Source organism: Protomyctophum parallelum, assembly GCF_964188405.1.
Source record: "Protomyctophum parallelum genome assembly, chromosome: 7".
In the NCBI taxonomy this organism is placed as follows: Eukaryota; Metazoa; Chordata; class Actinopteri; order Myctophiformes; family Myctophidae; genus Protomyctophum; species Protomyctophum parallelum.
In genome coordinates, this window is record NC_139705.1 from 13,281,921 (window position 1) to 13,303,758 (window position 21,838).

At 42.6% G+C, this 21,838-nt stretch overlaps 1 protein-coding gene across 2 annotated transcripts in view; it reads left to right on the forward strand.

The window, feature by feature from the left end:
- The window catches only part of cntn3a.1 (contactin 3a, tandem duplicate 1), a 136,415-nt gene that overhangs the window by 29,846 nt on the left and 84,731 nt on the right, over positions 1–21,838 (forward strand). For both annotated transcript variants that reach the window (XM_083769096.1, XM_083769097.1), the window contains exons 3-5: positions 5,380–5,512; positions 9,267–9,442; positions 18,251–18,346. In XM_083769096.1, the coding sequence (XP_083625222.1) occupies positions 5,380–5,512; positions 9,267–9,442; positions 18,251–18,346 (405 nt within the window). The remainder of the gene's footprint in view (positions 1–5,379; positions 5,513–9,266; positions 9,443–18,250; positions 18,347–21,838) is intronic.

A 21,838-nucleotide genomic window follows, 5' to 3' on the forward strand; every position in this document is an offset into this window, starting at 1 on the left:
CCCGAAGTCTTTCATGAACTGTGTGTGTATGTATGTAATGTATAACGCTGTCTTTTGGTGCCCAAGAAATAAATTATCCTCTGAGACAATAAAGGCAAATTGAATTGAATTGAATTTCAAAACGAGATTTCATCCAAAGTCCCATTTGGGACACAACACTGTGGAGAGTATTTAGTCATTATGATGAAAGACAGATATATACAAAAGCAATCAAAATAAGCGATTTACTGCAAAACCCCAACCTGCACGCTTAGAGCTGCGGTGGACTTGGAGTTATACAATTTTTCACCTGTACCACTCGTTCTAGGATATAATAACATTAGATGTATAAGTATAAGAATTCTGAATTCTCCTTGAAGCTTTTGCTGTTCCTTACAATAGTTAATCTTTTAGTGAATATACAGTATATACCTCCTTCAATTTTGGCATTATAATATCAGTCTTACAGTAAAATTTTGATGAGTGTCTGGCTCTAAGGATGACTGTCTCGGTCGTAACAAACTATTTTTTGTCCACTTGGGTACAGTTAGCTGGTTTTTAGGCACTTAGTTTAATTTCATTACATTGCAACTGTTTTTTACAATCCATTAGGACGGGCTATTGAGTATAGTATGAGAATCTCACAGCGCTGAGATTTCTTATTGTTTTTCTTTCAAGACATGTTTAATACGGCATTTTAACAGTTCACTTGCTTAATTTCATCACTTGACTGTTGAAGGCCCTTTAAATATTTCCCTATCGATATTTGAAGCATTTAGACCAACCATGATCAAACCACGGTTCCACGATTCAGCTGCAACCCTCCTTGAAGCCCCTGAATGAGAGACCTTTAAGGTGCACCTTATCAGCCTGGACAGAAGGAAAAGATGCTTTAAAAAGCAAGATTGGCTTTTTTTATTTGATGCATAAAACCCTGAGCTGGAGCGAATGGATTTGGGACCTCACAAACGACCGATACCTCCCCCACAGCTGGCTCCCCATGTGCCTGTTTATACATGCTGAGGTAAGCTGGAGGAATTCATTTGCTGTCAGCTAGTATTGAATTTGAGATTAGTTTTTATTTCAGCTTCCAAAACAGGCTCCTTTTGCTTTCCACTCTGCGCTGCGATGCTGAGTCTTGTGTTGTCTGAGAAGCCTTCGAAGCCAGCCACACACATACATGTATCACTATTTGGCAGCAGGTGACAGATATAAGTGGAGGTGGTCTCTCTTTTTTCCACTTTTTCTTAAAAGAAAAAATTAAAATAAAGGCACTCTTATAATGACCTCCATCTCTGTCTGGTGGCATTGTGCAGTCAACTTCCCGTTAGCATTCTGAAGCAGTACCACCTCTCTCTGATAGAGAGATTTTCCACTCAGTGTGCAGGCTACCGGTCTGTTCCTACAGTACATGGGATGCTCCGGTTTGAGGCTGTGTGGGGTTTTGGCCACGGCAGCAGAAACACCACTCTGAATCCAACATGACTTCTGACTCCTCGCTCATATCTAATTTGAGACACCAGCTTACTCCTTTTAAGTGTCTGGAATTAGATATGAGCGAGGAGTCAGAAGTCATGTTGGATTCAGAGACCTTTAAAGTCCGGAGTGCTGGCCTAGCGGTCCGGGCACCTATAGGCTCCAATGCAGCCTGACAGCGCGTTGCGGGTCCGAGTCCCGATCCCGATTGCTTTTGCTGCATGTCACGAGTCTGCATATCTCTCTCCCCGTTTCCTGTCTACCTAAAAAGGCATAAAAAAGCCAAATTTAATTTAATAAGACCCATTCTATTGACATTCAGTTGTAATGTTAATTTTGTTTATTATGTTTGCTCAGAAGCATTTCCAACTCATAGAAGTTAAGCCTCAACTGTGCTGGTTAAATCAAATTAAATAATTCCAACAAAACAATACCGTTCCTCAAAATCCTCTCAAAGGCCTGGTGCATTTAAAACGGAATAATGCTGGAACCCTGTGTTGCACGTTGAATACCAGAGAGTAGGCCTGTAAATTATTCCACCTCTTCCCTGCAACATGCTACAGAGTACATGCGTTCCCGTTTGGGCAACGGAGGAGTTTCACAGAGTTTGCATCAGTTTGAACTGATCCCTCAGGCACAGCCCCCAGAGCTCTCAATCCCTTCTCATTATTCTAACACTTATTCACCGTAATAACAACAGTTGCCATGGTGTTGCCAAAAGATCAGGTTGGTTCGTGTGCTAGGGCCAAATATCAGTTAGGTTGATTAATTCCCCATTAAATGAGTATTGAGTTAACTTTGCACTCCACAAGGCACTTTGAAATTCATTAAAAGCATAATAGCGCATGCGCGCGCGCACGCACACCCACACACACCCCCTGGACAGTGTCCATTGGGTGAATGTTTACTTTTGCAGTATGGATAAGGGTAGGATTTGACTTAATTTAAGATTAGAGTGATCGCCCTGAGATTGGGAGGTCAGGGTTCAACCTATAGAGTTGAAAAGAACAAGAGTGGTAACCGGAAAGCCCCGCCCATTCACTTCTATGGAATTGCACGCCCAGTGAGTATACTCCCTTTTCTCCCCCTACTTCCGTGCTTGGGACGATGACGTCACATGGCTACTCCATGTCAGTCGAAAGACTCGAATTGGTCGAAGCTCATTGATGTATTTGGGCCCTGGCTGCACTTCCAGAGAGCGCCACCAGGCCGCTCGAGCTTTACATCTACCTCTCTCTGTTCTGGGGGGGTTCAATCTCCTTGCCGGGTTACACAAAAAACTATAAACATGGGACCCCAATGTCTCCCTGCTTGGCACAAGTCCTCCGACATACTAGCGTCATGTCCAGGGGGTGTACTTATTACAATATTACACGAGAGGGGGTGGTTTAACTTCTGCGTTGCTTTCGGAACTCGCCCTGCGGGTTCGTTCCTGCAGCATCGCAGGCGTGCATTAATGACGTTAAACCACGCCCTCTTGTGTAATATTGCAATTATACAACAGTTACCATTAAAACTAAGAAAATCGCTGATTCTTTTTTTTTTAATGACAGATGTAGTCTCTACGACCACAAATATCCCAATAAACTAGCTAGCCTAGCCACCGAGTTTGCTGCGCTCTAGAAGAACAGAGCAGCTGAATTATTTGTTTTGATTAGGTGTGGAGTGGTGCTCGTTTGAACCACGGCTAAAAGGCTGTTTCAACCAATCAGATTGCTTCCTTGAAACAACCTGTTTATAACCTGTTGTATAATTGTACATCATGTCCAGGGGGTGTACTTGTACATCATGTCCAGGGGGCGTACTTGTACATCATGTCCAGGGGGTGTACTTGTACATCATGTCCAGGGGGTGTACTTGTACATCATGTCCAGGGGGTGTACTTGTACATCATGTCCAGGGGGTGTACTTGTACATAATCGCACCCCAGCCTCACGCTATATAAACAGGAGGATAGGCTCCTGCCCTAGGTGTCACATAGCTCAGGCTACTTATATTGTGGTATAATTAGGTTTACACTAGTTATTTAATGTTCTATGTGTGGTAGTTAGGGTTCACATGGACGTCTAAAATAAATCAGTACCATGACATTTTGTATTAAAACGGTAGACTTCTCAAACAGTTTGGGAAAATTACACAAGGCTTATTCTGACAAAAAGAAAGACACTTTTCTTACCAGTGTAGTTATTAGAATTAATCCGAATTAAAGAGCTAATTCATAACTCAAGGGCCAGATTTGCAGTTGAGGCTGCCAAATGAATGAGCCATTTCAAAATATATTTGAATGTAGTTATGACTAATGCACACGTACTAAATGCACACGTATTGATTAGCGTCATTAATCACTGCACTCCAGGCTCACACTCATCTGTAGCGCAACATCAATTCATCACACATCATACCAGAGGCTTTACATGCTTGTAATGTTGGTGCACAGTGTGTGTGTCTGTGTGTTTGAGTAGCGACTACCCTACGAAAAGTGTCTTCTTCTGGTAATCATTCAACACTCACACACTGCTTCGAGGGACATGCTTCATCTAACAAAGACTACTATAATTAGGCAGCCTCTCATTTGTGTGTAACTCTCTGTGAGGTTTATCCTTGAGGAGAAGGGAACAATCAGTGAACAAGGTCCCTCGTCAAACAGCTCCACCCTTCTCCCCAAGTTATTTCTGAGTCCTGAGGATAAACCTGCACTCTGAGAGAAAACTTGAATAGCATATCTCTCCTCCATACAAATGAGCTACCACACTCCCTGCATCTCTGCCATTACAGGAGTGAAAAGGCATCCATTCCAGGAAGCTGAATGAATTCCCTGTTGGCTACCAAAATATGTTATTCCAAAGAAATGTTGACCACCCTGTGGGTCACTAGTTTATTTGCTCAAATATTGCAACATGAATCTGCTATTTTATCTTTATAATTAACTGGAAAGGGAGTGTGACAGAAGATGTGCTGCTGCTCTCAATAATTAGTCTGAATTTTGTTTGAAAGTGCTTGTTTTAAGAGAGACAATCTATCAACAATTTGAATACCATAAAGTAAATATTTCGGTTCATTGTTGTAAATGATGCATTTATCATTAAAATACATTTCAGCATTGCAAATATGTGATGCAATACTTCATGTACATGAAGTGGGGGGGGGGGGGGCAAAACAAATTACAATGAGCATTTTAGATTAGTGTTAATGTTTTAGTAATGTGTAAGCTTTGATTTCCCAACAACTCAGGGACTTTATTGAGAAACGAATTAATTGTATAAGGAGCACAGTACTATGTTTGCTTCAGACTGATTTCAGAAAGGAAATATGCGAGAGAGAGAGAGAGAGAGAGAGAGATTGAATTATTTTCCCTTTTTTTGTTGTCCAACACCGAAAGGGCACCATTTTGACAACTGAAATGAGCTGGGGACCCATTACTGTTGATATTTTTTGCCATTTTTAAGACTTTTTATTGGACGACATCCCATGGGAATGCTGTGATTAAAGACAGGCTACAGATGAAAATGTGCAGAAAAAGATGATGGTGCTACTGCTGCTGTGCCTGTTGACAATTTTATACTTTCAGACAGTTTATATTAAAGTCTTATATAGGTTACCATCTGATTATGCACTACTTCAGGGATCTAAAAACTCTTATGAATAATACTCCTGCGCTATGTTACCATGCCCTATGGGTCCAAGCCAAACTGAGACTTTAGACTGCTTCACACTGCTTTTTGTGCGAGCCATGCTCCCTTTTCTTCTCTGCATCCTCCACACAGCTTTCAAGTTACCTAGCAGGCGGTGAATCATTTATTTTTGTTTCCAGCCAAATGGAAACAAACATGTAGAAAACCTCACAAAGCCATATGCTTTCCTGGTTGTAGGAGTTGCGTCCTTACCAGGACATCAAAGCTAACGTGTTGGTGTTTCTCCCCTCAGGAAGCGGAGTCTTACTGAAGCCCGTATTCACCAAACAGCCTGGCAGCGTGGTGTTTCCCCTCCACCCCAGCGAGAGCCACAGGGAGGTGGTTTTCAGCTGCGAGGCCCAGGGACACCCACCACCTTTCTACAGGTACTGTAATCCCTGCTAGCGTCGTTTCTATTCATGTATTTATTTATTGTTTTGGTATCTTTGAACCCTAAGGTAATATAACCCACAGCTGTATAGTATAACATTTAGTATTATAGAAAGCAAGTGAGCCTTGATTTATTGCCATGGGAGAACTGGGGTGGGGGGGCCTTATTGCTCACTGCCCGCAGCACTTAGCTCCACTGTCAGGCGCAGTTAACTTGAGAATGATGAGTTAATTCTCCTCAATTGCCGTCCACTGGATATACGTCGGCATGGCGGACATTGATCTTCTGTTGGGTTCAGTGTGAGAGCTCTCTGTCACCAGTGTCACTGACCAGTTGAAAGATCCAAAGAAACTCAACAACCACAACACACACAAGAATCAGAGATCGAGTGACAAAACAGTAGTTCTTTTTTGGGACCAGTGCCAAACTCAGTAAGCCACAGGGATTTATGTCATAATAGTCGGTGACAATGCCATTGCACGCAAGGATGAGGTCACCTTTTTGGGTTGCATTTTGGATAGCAAACCTTCCCTTCGAAAACATTACATCAAAAGTGATTGTGAAAGTCAACCAAAGAACAAAGATATTTGGGCAGGATCTCCTCATTTGTCAACAAGGTTGCACTGAGGGCATACACCAGCCTCACTTTGCAAAGATGGAGTTTCTCAAGGTGGAAGACTGGCAATGGGCCTGGTCTTTAAGATACTCAGAGGAACAGTGTCCATGTACCTATAACTACTTCTCTAGAGTGAGCGATGCCCATGGGCACAACACTAGAGGGAGCTCCTGTGACCTAGTTTCCCCCACAGCTATTAAAGGTCGATTCACTATCCTCACTGGGATAGGGAATCGAGACAAGCCTAACAAACTACCCTAAAAACACATCTGTCCTCAAATTACATCCCTTAGTTACCAGCTTGCTCACAGAGAGCCAAACAACACCCTCCCTCAGCGAGGTCCACGGAAGGAGCCCCGTGGGAGTGGTATCCTCTGCCCCCAACCCCTTTTTTCTGGAAATATATATTTTGCTGCTATTGGTGTTGTACTGATTTGTTGTACTGAGCCGCCGAGACTTTTTTGTGTTATCCTTTGTTGACCTTTTAGCATAGCTTTTTTGACTGACTTTTGACCTACAAACTTGATAATAAAGCAATCAATCAATCAATCAATCAATCAATACCATGCCATAAACAAGAAGCTTTCTTCTCTATCGCTGATCCAAGTCCAGTACAATAAACCTACATCTAGTGCTTCTGTTAAAGGCTGCACAGACATATCGCCGTACACAGGGCATATCGTTTAGGGCTTATTGGCTTTTGATAAGCAAATCACTTGATGGATTGAGCTGAACTCAGGCATTTCCTGTTAGTTGATGTCCTTGTTTCGCGTTCAGGACCTCAATGTGAGTGGTCCCCTGGCGATCGCTTTGGAACCAAAGTGATGTAGTTCTGCTGCTTAAGTGTTGACGAATGAAAACAAATGACAAACGATGATTTGCTTTAAAGCACATCGGGCGTCTAATCTATTAATTCACAATCTATCAAATGGGGCCACATAGCTGTACTACTGTCAGTGTAATTAAATGCAAATTGCAAAGCCAAGCATTTAATGTGCAATAGGTTGAAACGATCCCTCATAACATCAGCATGTTCGAGTGTTAATGTAGCTTGAAGATCCTTGGTGTTATGCCTAATGGGCACAAATTGAAATGAATGTACAAGATCTCATCACTTGGATCGGCCAGAATATACTTATTAAGCAATCAGTCGCTATTTCACAGGCTATATATGCCCCCAACCACACACACGCACGCACACACACAAAGACTTTAAAAATGAGAGGCTATTTATGAGTATGAATCTGCAAGTCTCCTGAATTCAACTTCTGAGAGTGTACCCAGCTCCATATATAATAACATTTGGTTTTAATTAGCTCTTTAATTACAGCAAGTGCCGCCAACTGTGGCACTTACAGTACACACCATGCTACAAATGGTTTTCAGATTGATCGCAAGCTGTTACAATATCATATTTCCATGCATTGCTTATTAGTTCCTATAATATTGCTTATTAGACATCATCATGCTGCCAAAGCCAAACCAAATGTGCCACCTACTAAGGTCACCTGAACCAGTACTGGAAACAGGCTTGGAAAAGGTTTTGTGGTTATTTTGCAGCAGGGACAGACAGCAAGTGGCTCTTCTTCATTGCTGAGAGAGTGTCAGCTCTATTTCAGGTGAGCCAAGGGCAAATTAATTTATCTAAGACTAGACTACCCAATGGCTGGCACCACAGAGATCACCACAGAGAGCCCCCCCCCCTTCCCCCACTCCCGGTGTTGACACTGTGGCCCCCTTGATTTGTCTCATCTGGAATGCCTGGACCTGATCCAGCTGCAACAGCAAATCTCTAAATCAATCTAATCAGCCAATCTGCCGTTGAACACCGCTCCGCTGCATACTGTATGCACCCACCCAAAACATGTTTCCTTCCCTCCCTCTCTCATTTTCTCTCCCTCCAAATCTTCACCACTGATACTGTACTGTAGGAGGACAGAAATGGAAACCTCAAGCTTATAGTACTTTATCTCAAGCTGTTGTGAAAGTCCAATCAGTGCACAGGGGCTAATGTGTATTCATTCAACCAAATTGTACCTTTACCCTTGGTGCATGGAAAACTTCTCCTGTGCCTCCTCTCACAAACGTGTAATTTTTTTGTTTTTATACTAGTCTCTGTTCAGGGTTTCTTTCCCCTTTGGTGATGAATAATGAGCCATTGGCACAATATCTTTGCCTATGCAGACATTTTCAAGGACGTATTGAAGTGATGACACGTACTGTATCTGAATTGAGAACGTTTTTGAACTCAAGGATTTCATGGTTCACAGAACAATGTAACTCAAGCGAGCAATGTTACAAAACAAACAAACAATCCTTTACGGTTGCGCTAGCTAGTATCAAGTCACTAGGTTCTGCCTGGATGCCTTAAAGAAGAGAGTAGAGTACACCGCCCGAAAAGGCAGACAGACACATTGTAGTGTTGTTGTAGTCATCCCTGATTGCTAGCACTTAAGTCCTTCTGGTCTCGCTCCGGATCCCATGTTCTCAAAAGCATGACCTTTAATCAAAACCACTGTTATTCCTTGTCCTATGTGTAGCTATCTTGTTTGAGCAGACTGAGTGCCTGGTCCTTCTGTCTGATAATCACCATGATTGCGGGGAGGCTTATGATTCTTGTTGCAAGGGCCTCCCGCCACGCGGGATTTCGATTGAGCACGGCATGGATGGCTTCCTGCGAGGTGCTGCAAAATCGACTTTGTTGAAAGCAACGGAGAGGACAGGGGATGAAAGATTTTATAAACACATAAGCACACATTCGTGCACAGTAATATTCACTTATTTTGTCTCAACTTGAAATAAGAAATGAATGAAACATCATTGCAAGTGAACAATGCCTTGTTGATTATCTCCCTCTTAAATTATATTTGCTGTTTTGCTAGTACAAAGCACACAAGGATTTCTATTGGAGTTTGATGTTGATGAAAGCCTGTGACTATGCAGTCTGGCAGTACTCAGCAAAACCCAGAGTGTCAAATGAACTCGATGCATGCTCATATGCAGGTTTTTTCCCAAACAAAAACCTTTTTACCTTGAAACATCTTATGCAGGCAACATCTTTTCAGACTGGCTGACTTCTTATGAAACCCCTCCTACACACTGGTTCAGCTGTGTCGTGTTCTTGCTTTCACAGGTGGAAGCTGAACGATTCTTTCATCGTGCCCAAACCAGGGTCACGCTATTCTCTCGCCGGGGGCAACCTACACATCAGCCATCTGAACAAAGAGGAAGATGCCGGTATCTATCAGTGCCTGGCGTCCAATTCCTTTGGCACCATTGTCAGCAGAGAGGCCAGTCTGCACATTGCCCGTAAGTTCAGTTATTTAATATGAAGCTCACTTGAGAAGACATTTCTTCATGAAACATTATTTTGTAAACCTTGTTTTGTATATTATGTAAGGAAGCAAATGTGTCCTATTTTTATTTTCCTTACCTTAACTTTTTGCTTTCCTTTCAGCATTGGTCTTTAGTTTATGTCCAAGGGGAATTTCCCTAGAAAATTTGATTCAATGAAAGTAAATTAACCGAGAAGGATTCTTTGGAAGTAGTTTGTTTTGACAGGGCTGATCTTCTGTAACGAAAAAGATTGAGGCAACGCAACGTTAAGTAACTGTTACAGTTAGCCGATACTGTTCGATCCTTTAATGAGAAAACAGTAATTAACAGGCCATGCATATGTCACACCATGGATTTCATCCTTTTAAGCCATATCGAAGCTGCCAGTGTTGTTTACTCTGTGCGGTGATGCTGGAGCACTATCTCGCTGCATTCCTTATGATGAACACTGTGTGATTGCATGGGGGTGGGCCTTGACAGAGGCTGTGCAGCTGATGCTTTACAGCCTTCATCCATCACATTTTATAAGACCCAAGTCTAAGGCATCCTCTGAAGCCAAGGTGAACTTGAGGCCTCCACTGTTGATGGGCAGCCCATCTCGAATGACAGTGCTGATATCTGTGAACAGATGGCGCCTCCAGATTGAATTCTGACGTCTGTTTCTCTGCCGTGGCGGACCCAGAGATGATCCTTGGCGGGGTGAGTGCCAGGGGTATTCATCTGGCCACTATTTGGTGCTTCTGTGTCAAGAAGCGACAGTAAATCTTTGGCACATGGTACAAATCTCTGTCGGGAGCTGCCGGCAAGCACTGGATCATATTCACATTTGCTATCAATTTTCACGGCCCGACTTGAACTGTACGTCATTGTGATTGGTCTCATCTATTGCCCAGGCCTGACCCAGGACCTACGGCTTTTGTCAACGGATGAGGACAAGCATTGGTGCCGATGTGTCATCCATCTTATTTATTGCTCTTGGTTTAACTTAATTAAGCGTGTTGCGTGATTGAGCGGGTCTTGGGTCAGGGGAATAATTCACAGTGGGGTTGTCTGTTATGAGAGTCTGTATCATGTCATTTGTAACAGACTGTGTGACCACTGTTGCTCAATATGGCTTCTCAGGTTTAGCACCCTCCGAGGGTTGTAATAACGGCCAAAGACAAGATACTGTACAGGCTATTAATGAAGAAGAGATCACAAGATTTCAAATTATGTGATCTTATCGAGTCAATGCGTAAGGATGTTGGCATAGCAGAAAATGACTACAGCACAGTTCAATGTCAATTCTGACAATTTCCATCTTCCTTTGAAAAAAACATCCATACTCAGTCTCTCTCAGTCTGTGTAACAAAGACCAAGGTGGTATACTGATGCTTATTAATGACAAGAACCCTAGCATCCCTATACTGTCATAGTGAAAATAGGCAAACATTCGCAGACAATAGCAGATCTACAAGCGCTCAACACGTTGCGAACTTGCGACCCGTTGAGCTTGTAGATCTGTTACATTCAATGAAGAGTTTTGGTATGGAGAGGGAAGAAAGCAGGTAGGCAAGTACAGAACCATGGGGGACCGCAGTCAACAAAAATATAATGTATAAGGTTTTTGACTTCCCAGTCAAAAACTCAAAACTGATGCTCATGACAGTGTGATGCTGCATACACAATTTCCCCACATTTCTTCATCCAAAACAATGCAGCCTGGTTGTTGAACAACTGATACCATGGCCATAAGCCTCTAAAGACACCCTGTCGACAATACAGATGACTCAAATGTTTCAATGGTCCCACTTGCCCGTTGCGCGCGCCGGACAAAATAATCTAGTCGTTATAGGGCCAGATTGAGTTGCCTAATCTCTAAGGATTTCTTTTATTATTTTTTATCTAAAGGCTTACCCATTGCAGGATATACCTGCAAGAAGTGCATTACAGGCTATATTGGTAGATTTTTATGCATATTATGAAAAATGTGCATGTCCCAACACAAATGCTGCGTTGTGTTTGGAGCCACAAGGGGAGCACGGTGTTCAATGAAGGGTGAAATAACTGTATTTATGAACGTAACACAGGATGCTTAGGATTCCTCCTTTCCAGTTCACTGCTGTAATTGAGCATAATTAGCATTTTCTTTTTTTCTTATAGACTCCTGTCCTAACGTAACTGCCTTATTGGAGCAATTACTTTGCAAATATAGCCTATAGTTTTTTTTTTTTTTTTTTATCTCATGGCTCGTTTGCCACAGGTGAACTGTCAACCTGGCATCTCTATCTTGGGCATGTCATTATAGCTGAAACTTCAAAAAAATTAAATGATTAAAAAAAAAGTTAATCTACAAGATCACTTTGTAATTCGCTATTTGTGAAATAGAGCGTAAAGCAAAGTGACACTCTAGGTTTGGGTTGTGTAATATAGCTTTGCTATACCGTAACTCCAAATATTGGCAAGATATCTTTAATGGTTGCTCAACTTTCTTTTTTTATACATTTTGTTATACAACAATTAAAAAGAATAAAGCCAACTTCCTGTTGATTGTTCTATTGGAATAATATAAATAAACACAATGTTTTCTTTTTTTTTTCTTAGTAAATAAACTAGAGAAGTGTACGTGTTCCTACTAGGAGAGAAGGTCTCTGCCAGGCCAGGTTGCTTACCCAGGGCCCTAAAGTTTATAGCTTGGAATGGAATCTGAAAAATCTGATCAAACCCCAATTGCAATGCCTTTGCTTTGTCTCAGGTGAAAGGGGGAAAGCAGAGCCAATTAGCCTTTCTCATTGGCTCTGCGATGCTTAAGTACCCAACCTAGATTTCACAATCTGGCAAAAGGAAACTGGCAGACGCTCTCTGAACGCAGCACTTTTACTGTACACCGAGAATCATAATTGTCAGGAGGCACAACATCAACAGCGCTCTGTGAGCATTAGCCTCCCTTTGTTGTTTATCATGCCTCAAATGCCATGTGTCACTCACTCTTACGCGCTTAATGCACAATGCCTCTCATGTATAGGAATAGGGGAGAAGAGCGGAGGAGTCAAGACACGAGATAACAACACAAGAGAAGAGTATACTATATAGGACTGGTGAGAATGAGAGAAACAGAGAAATGCAAATAAGACATAATGGCTTTTATGGCTCCATATTTCGGCATGGTTTAACCACCACTGACTTACAGTACATCTAACTATAAATAACAGAAGCCCCTGCACGTGTGCGTGCATTTGAGTTAGTACCTGTCCTTCGCGTACCAAAATAAAATCACACCCGTGTGAACTGAGCGGTTCAGGCTGCTCAACAACACTGCTGGCTGGCTGCAGTTATATTTATACTGCTCAGTGTGAATGGCCCTTTAAGTCCTATTCATAGTCTGGATTTTCGGTGGTGAGGTGACCACCGCTCCGGTGGTGAGCTGACCACCGGAGCTGAAATAACGTTGAGCGCTGGTGAGTAAAAACAGAGAGAAGGGCTGGAGCGGTGGCGGTGGTTTGCTCTTCACCGCGGCTCGTGACGTCATGTTGTAGTTCGATGATCACCCCACCACCGTAAATCCAGACTATGTATGAGCCTTTAGGCTGCTCAACAGTGCCACTTTAGGTCACCCAGCGGTGTATAGACATACAAACATACACACGCGGCCAGTCATTAGAGCCGTTAGGCACCTCTCAAAAACCGGACAGATCCATCTTGATCACATGACTATAGATAATGTGTACAGATTTGCACGATGTTTGGACAGAATTTGTAGAAGCAATAAGGTATTGTAGCTGTTCGTACTCTAAACAAACTAAAAAATCACTTACTCTACCTTTAAAGTAATATAGTATACTTTACTATACTTTTGTAATTAGTTACCCCCAACACTAGTAATACATCATAGACATCATAGAGTACACAGGCTGGTCAGGCTGTTATAAACTTATTTTATCACATAATTCTATCAAAACGACATGAACAACCTGTCAACCACACAGCTGCAAATATTGAGTCTCCAAAAACCTCAAATGATGTTAGCTCAAGTAAGATTATACAGCTTACAGGCACTGATCTGGTAGTTTTCAAGAGAGAATGAGATAGAACACGAAAATGTTAAATGTAACCACATTGGAGCCAAGTCACAAGATTCGCTTTACCTGTGAAGTGTCAAGGCTGTGAAATATAATTTGCACCCATTTTTTTCATTATTCTGACCAAAACGCTCATTAACTAAACAAGATCTAATTATGCTAAACAACACTCAATTTTGGAACTTCAAAGAAGAGCCCCGAAGTGATAGAAAATTACAAAAAAAAAGTGTATTGTCTCATGGTTAGCTAATTCTGGGACAAGTGGCAGTGCCACCACGTCAAAATATTCCTCTTGCTAACACTGCAACAGAATGGCTCCAATTTTCCTTCTCTATAATCTCCTCTCATTCATTGCAATGGGTCACACACTGGGGGTAGCAAGCCCAAAAATGCAAATTCACATCCAATTTCATGGATCTGAAAGCACACAGAATAGGCTGAACCCTGCCATGGAGAGGCACATGGACGTGCAGGACCGTGATAGGCTTGATAAGGGGATCCATGGGGTAGTAGAACAGCTTGCCTTGTCAGGCATTGCTGACTTTTAGTGCGTCTAGCTCGCTTACGCCCCACCATACACTAAAGGAATATTGATCAGGGGAGATTCAGCCTCCAATGCGAGTTGAGCAAGTCTAAAATCTTCTACTGTGTTCATGTTAAGGCCTTTGGTACGCTAAGCCTGAACTGTGGTTATTATTCATGTTCCCATTACCCCCTGCACACTGGAGACCAAATGCAGTGCAAGGGAAACCTGCCTTGTTTTACTTGAGAGATCCTGTATGCAAAACTGTGGGTTCGTCCAATTATATTTATGCATATCAAAGTGGAAGACTGCCAGCAAAATGGCAAAGTCACTAATAAACCGTGTTGCCCCAGGGCGAGGTCGATGCATTACCAGTCACACACTTGTTCATGTTTGAGAATTAACCACAATAAAAAAATATACACCAGGAATCCTAATTGAACCTGCATTCCAAATAAATCATTAGTACTGTATGACTTTGCTTGTTATAATTGTACCAAATACACTTATTTTATCATATAATTCTATCAAAATGACATGGATAATGATGATGCAACCACACAGCTGCAAACATTTAGTCAAAGCTGAAATGATCGTTTGACCTTTCCTCAAAGACCACAAATAATTTTAACTCAAGATTATAGCCTATAGCGTACAGGCGCTGATAGTTTACAAGAGAGAATGACATGAAACATGAAAATGTTAAATGTAGCCAAATACCATTAATTAACTGCCAGGTATTAATTCATTAATTATTCCGGGAATTCCACTTTCTTTCAGTGAATACCCTTATTTTGAAGGCCCACGGGTCCCGAGGCGTGAACCAGAAGGAAACAAACGCTATATATAGTAACGAAAGATTGTCTTTTCTTTCACCCGGAAAATACATTTTGTAACCGGTTCTTTAGTTATGGGCCGTTGAATAAAGTTGTTTTGACCATGAAACACAATCTGGGAAAATAATCAGAGATAAATTGTAAATCTATTTACATTGAGGTGGATCATGGAGACAGTTTTCACTTCCAGTTCATTTCAGGTTTTATCCGTCGCCTAGCAACCTATAACCATTCATACATTGGCGAAGAGCACAACCTATCATAAGCCACTGAAAAGACCATTGGACGTCTTTGGTATAAGCATTGGATTTGATAGGACGCTTATATAGACGTAAACATAAACAAAATCAGCCTTAGGGTTTCATTCCCCTTTAAGCTGACAATTAAGACCATCAGAAAGCATTTCTATTAGGAAAAACAGTTTCCAGGCCTTGGAACAATCAAGGCCAATTATTTTAAATAGAGTTAAACTAATCGCCTAGAAGACCCTAGATAAGATATTCCCTGTATTTTCCATTTAAACAGCCTCCTGAAGCAGAACTAATCACATAGATATTAGACAAACAGAAATGAGAAGAACTGATGCTCAGTCAGAGGAAAGTAACTTTTTCTTCCAAACACACTCGCATGAGCACACAAATATGCCCAGACATAGGCATCACACACGTATGCATGCAGACATACGCACTCATTCCTAAATAAAACATTAAGGGTCCACCAAGTTTTGTGCAAATCTAATTGATGGGAGATGTCTGTTTCTTTGCAATAGGTTATGCCTGTAATCATGATGTTGGGAGGAGAAATACGGATGAATTCAAAAGCATTGAGTGGCCCCGTCTGTGTCTTACAGAAATTGCATTGAAGCCTGTATGATGAATGATGAATGTGTTCATAAAGTGTACGCCAAATTCGGAAGCGAAGTAAGCCTAAATCTGACCTCTTAGGCGAACAGAAAACCTTTCCTTATTCACTCTAATTTCCCTGTTTTAACACTGAAGCAAATAACTTGAACACTCATCTTTTAAATTGAGACATTAAATTGAGCGCATTAAATAACCATCCTTGAATTAAAGGACAAAGATGTGTTCTTATTTCCAGTATTTGGGTCCTAGATGTTGTATGTGGATTTATCCATGTGCAGTATACCTTGATTCCTGGATTCCATGCAAAGACTGGAATAAATACATTATTTCAGTGAAAATGGTACATCTATAATGCATCTTTGCTGAATAGAATAATTATTCACTTTCATGATACAGTCCAGGAAAATATAATAACAACAACAATAAGCATAGGATCTATTATAATGTCTTACATAACCTCTGGTAAAGTATTAGAAAAAGCTCATCTGGGGCCCCAAGTGTCTATTGAAATTGGATTAAAAAGAATTGTCACCCTCAACAGGGTTCTCTCTCTCTAATGGAGGCTATTTCTCCAGAGGAACAGTACACAATAAAACCCTGAGTGTTCATTCAACTCTGAGAGCGTACAAATGGAACCAAATGGTATGGGTATCCGTTCCCACTCCTGCAGAGAAAGATATTACCTGATAGTTTCCTGTGGATTAATCAACGTTTTAACAGAGGCCCCGGCAGCGTCCACACAAAACCTGTTAGTCAGATCTGGGAAGATGTTAATGATCTAGCTAATGAATGTTGTCGCTGTCTGACAAAAACCTTTTTATCTTCTCATTTCATCATTGTATGATTCTTTTCTTTCTTTCATAAATGAATGCCCTATTTCATACTTCACCTTATGACAGTGTAATGCACAATTGAGTAAACTAGAGGTTCAGGCCTATAATTGGCATGCCCATATGGGTAATACAAAATTAAAAAAAGATCAGTTGGATCACCAGTTCTGGACAACAGGATATGCACATTACCATATATGGGCATAGCGGTCAAATCTGTGGCCCTGGACAATCAGGTCTTCATACATGCCCAATATATGGGTGTATGGGGCTTGTATATGGTTATGTCTGAGTCATAGTGACATGTCTACTGTATATATGAGCGTATCAAGCGTGTTTATGGTTACTATGTCTGATGTCAGAGGTCAGCCAATTTTAATATAGCCTATTAGAGTGGTGCTGGTTGGGCACTGGCCTAGTTGGAACGATGCAAGTTATGTCTGTGTCCCTTTTATGCCAATATATGGAGTTCTTTGTCAGGCATGCCCAAATATGGAGCCTATGCAGATGTCAGAACATAATTGTGATGTCAGAACAGGCCAGCTCCATATATGGAGATCTCAGAAATTTCTCCACATTAAACTCGGAAATTTAAAGTCAGAAATGTGTGCGATTAATGTCAGAAAATTGCCCCGCCTCCACCAGCGTTTTATTTTTTCTCTCACCAAGATGGCAGTAATAAGCCTTCGTAGGGACACCAGGGAGAATGTGGTCTGTCTGTGAGCTGTATAAATATTTAATCAATGAAAAGTATTAACAAGAGCTTATGACTAATAACTCAATTGGATCTGCTGGAACACAGGTTATTTCCCCTCCCCCCATTTCCTGAAAAGTAACCAACCGTTTTGGGCATAAAAGGTTTCAGCTTGACAGCAACGAAATGATATGTGAAAACACACGGGGGCTCTCCAAAGAATCATTTGGGAACAAAAAAGCTTTCAATTACATTGTGTGTAATTATGTATGGTCCTGCCGGACACAATCTTACATTATCCCAGCAAAGGCAGCAAGTAAGACGTATTTATCAAGCCGACACACACATCTCACCCAATTTGTACGCAGAGGATGTCAGTTTTGAAGCACCTTCTCCCTCCTCCCAATAGTCGAATTCGGTTGATTATGCTATTGTCTGACAGCCGCATATTCAGCCGCAGCCTCTCAGACAGCTCTGAGAGACACAGCAGGTGGGGGGCATAGTATTCAAGGAATGTTGCCTTGTTGTATTTTCTTTCTCCCAGCAGGTTGTCAACGAGTAATCGGCCTCCATACAAATGATGTTTCAATCTCAGAGTCATTTAATTGTTGCCGGGCCGTGTGCAATGGATGAAACACAGAAAAGTGATAACAATACATAGCTCCAATTAAATTCACTCATGTGTGACTTATACTTCAGGAATTACTTTCTGCTCGCAGCCAGAGGTGCTCAGGATTTTACAGCATCACTACATTCATATATATGCATGCATCACGTCCATTTCTTGAACTCACTACGTGATTCTATTCTTCCCCTCTGATGTGAATTGACCAAGTAAGACGGAGACAATATGAACTTTTCATAAATAATTTTAGCTCTGCTGTTAGACAAGTAGACAACATGACCGGCATGCTTATGACTCAGTGGAGCGTGAATTGACTGATTTTACTTTATTGCTTTTGTATTGCGGTAAACAGACCTGGATAACTTCAAGACACAGAGAAGGAGTCCAGTGAGGGTCCGTGAGGGTCAAGGAGTGGTCCTACTGTGTGGCCCACCGCCCCACTCTGGAGGTAAGAGCGTCTCTTATGAGCTTCTCTATTCATTTGCTTCTTGTCAAGCATGTAGGAACACAGAAGTACAATACATAAATAATCAGAAATAACACGCTGATGAAGAGTGGGAACAGCTAGTGCTCTACCAAATTGAAACGTCGACACAGCACGCAATCATGCCTTTTCATTCTTCGCCTGCTCCGTATTTAGCTTCAACAAACAAGACACAACCTCAGCTAGCCCCCGTCCCCAGTCCTCCGCAGAACTCCTATACAGCCACTTGTTTTTGTTTGTTAAGGTCAGTGGAGTGAGTCATTTTACATTGGGACGCCCGGGCCTGTCAGTCTGATTTCCAATCGGGGTACAAAGAGAGGCTTTGGCATGCAGACTGGAGAGCCTGGGGCCCTGCCAAGCTGAGTAATGGAGCCCCTCTCTGAAGGTGTATTGTTTGCTTTCACATCATCCCTCTGCATGCATGACATTATCGATGGAAGTTAGTGTCCGCTGCCATTAACTTCCTGCACAGGGGGTACGTCTGGAGATGGCTTTTTCACTCATCCATGCAGCAGTGCTGAATGTTGATTTTTAAATCTACTGTGGAAAGGGAACGAGTTTAAGTGAATGCACATATGAAATGGATTCACGTCAAATTGTTATTTTTTGCTTGGATGCCTGGAAAGTAGGGGGTGATTAGTTTGCTATATTGAGTGATCAGACGTTGTAAACTGGAATAGACAATTTAGGCATTTAGCAGACGCTCTTAATCTAGAGCGATTTACAGTAAGCCAGGAAAATACGATGTAATGCATCAAATGTATAGGTGCCAATAAACAGTGACTAACCTGTGTGGGCTAAATTTTAAATTGCCTGTTCATGTCTATTAATGAGAGGAAGGGAACATTGGGAGAGTTATATTTTGATTGCACATTGACCTTATAATAATAAGTAACCTTTATAACCTTATAAAATGTAATGTAAAGGGTATTCATATTCATAGTGCTGCACTACATGAGTTTACTAGGAGACATCTCACCTCATGCAGAAAAAGAAAAGTAGCTGGAATAATGGTCCTCATGCTTAGCGTTGGCAGTTTAGTTTGGTATCATCCATCCCAGTGCAATGTCCAAATGCCAACACATACTCCAGCCAGTTAAAAATAAATGGCAGCAGTGTCACAATATGGAAGGAATGTCATGGCAGCAGTGAGCCCATCGTGCCCCCAAGTTCTGTCCAGATTCCTTCCTATTTCTGGATGCACTGCTGACTGCTCGGTTCTGGAACAGACCTGGGTGGTGTGTATCATTTTTAGTTGGCTGGTGGTAGGATTGCTTCCCTGGCTGAAGCAAGGGCACTTGACAAAGAGCAAGCCACCCTCCCTGGAGAGCAACTCTAGTTGTGCTACCCAGCACTGGAATATATGGGCACAGAAATGAGTCAGTATTGATTGGCTTCTCCTAGGATGGATTACATGTGCCACTCCCCCATGGGCATCTTGCATCACTTCTCTCAAACGGACAATATGCAGCATGTTTGCCAGCCAGCCAGTCAGACAAGAATCCTGACTACAAGACTAGTACACATCATATTATATGTTGTAACTTACAACATTTCCTGAAAACATTTTGTGGTTCATATTACACCTTTGTGTAGTTTCCTTCTCCCTCTCACTCTCTCTCTGACAGACGCACACACGTCACATGGACGGACGCACACTCACTGGAGTTAACGTCCATAACACACACACACACACACACACACACACCTAGGTGTAGGCATGGTGAGGTTAAGGTTAGGATTAGGCATATTGCAAAAGCATAAGGAAGAAGTTGAACACAAGGAAAAACAAGGAACAACTCTATCACAGTGACTACCTCTGGGTTACTTTAGTAACCTCAGTTTATCAAGCGAATCGAGCGAGAGAATCGCCTAAGGGTGGCGCCATTTCCATGGTGCCAACACAGAATAAATCCATATACTCACGAAACAATATTGATTGGTCGTGCAAACTGTCTGTCACGGCTGCAGCTGCCTTTAAAGCAGCGCACCAGCGGGAAAGACGTCATTCCTATCAAACAGTCCTTTTTCTGTGCTCTTTCTAAGCAAGAAGGGTAGTAAGGGGCTAAGGGCGATTCTCTCGCTCGATTCGCTTGATAAACTGAGGTTACTAAAGTAACCCAGAGTTTATCTAAGCTCATCTCGCTCAAGAATCGCCTAAGGGTGTACATAAACCCCCCGTATCACTACCACTAGTTGAAAAGGAGGCCCGCCCCGGGATCCCTCCCCCAGCAGTTCCCTGCCCGTGGGGAGAAGGAAGGCAAGGAGGCTATCTGGACCACAGGCCCAGTAGACAAGAACCTATCTAAGGAGCCAGCCAGTGAAAACTGTCTAAGCACTCAGACGCGGGCTGATGGTTCCCCATCTTATATGCCCTAGGATCTATCTCCTGAAGTGCGCATGTGTGACCGTTGTTCCCAACTGTCCCATCACCTAGCGGCAGCTCCCAGAACGGCGTGAGCAATTCCAAAAGATGCCACGTCCAAGTTATAGTACGTGGCGAAAGTCGAAGGGGACGACCAACTCGCCGCCGTACACACATCCTGAAGTGAGGCTTCCTTCGCAAGAGCCCAGGATGCAGACATGCCTCAAGTAGAGTGAGCCCGCAAACCCTCCAGGGGTTGTGTACCACTTTCGGCATAGGTCAACTGTATGGCTTCCACAACCCATTGTGAAAATCTCACCTTGGTTATGGGATTCCCTCTTCTCTGAGGGTCCCATGCGACAAACAACTGATTGCCCTTCCTAAAGGCAGCAGTCCTGTCTACATACAGTTTCAGTGCCCTGACCGGACAGAGACTGTTCAGACTGTGCCTCTCATCTTCCGCCGATGCGAAAGGAGGCGGGTGGAAAGCTGCCAAGTCTACCGGAGTACATCCGGAAGGAAAGTTCTTGGGCAGGAACGACAGGTTCGGCCTGAGCGAAACCCTGGTATCGTTCCCACTAAATCTCATGCAGCTTGGACTCACCGAGAGCGCATGCATGTCACTAGACCGCTTCGCTGTAGTCAAGGCGACCAGCAGGGCAGTCTTAAGTGAGAGAAACTTCAAACCCACTGTGTTCAGTGGTTCGAAGGGGGCTCTCGACAGAGCGTGCAGCACCAAGGTCAGATCCCAGGAGGGAACTAAGGATATAGATACCGGCCGAGCACGCTTGACACCCCTCATGAACTGTCGAATCAATAAGTTCTCACTTATTGGTCTGTTATCCATACACACATGGTAGGCCGATATGGCCGCCAGGTTGAGTTTCACTGAGGAGTTCCCCAAGTGTCTATCCAACAATTCTTGCAAGAAGGTTAGGATAAGAACCACCCGAGGCCTGAAAAGGAACGGCCCGTTCCGGCCTCGCCGCACACCAGCGCATAAACACGTTCCAAGCCGTGTTGTACCGCTGTCTAGTCGAAGGGGCCCTGGCTCCCAAGATCGTCTCAATGACTCTAGGGGGCAAGCCTGT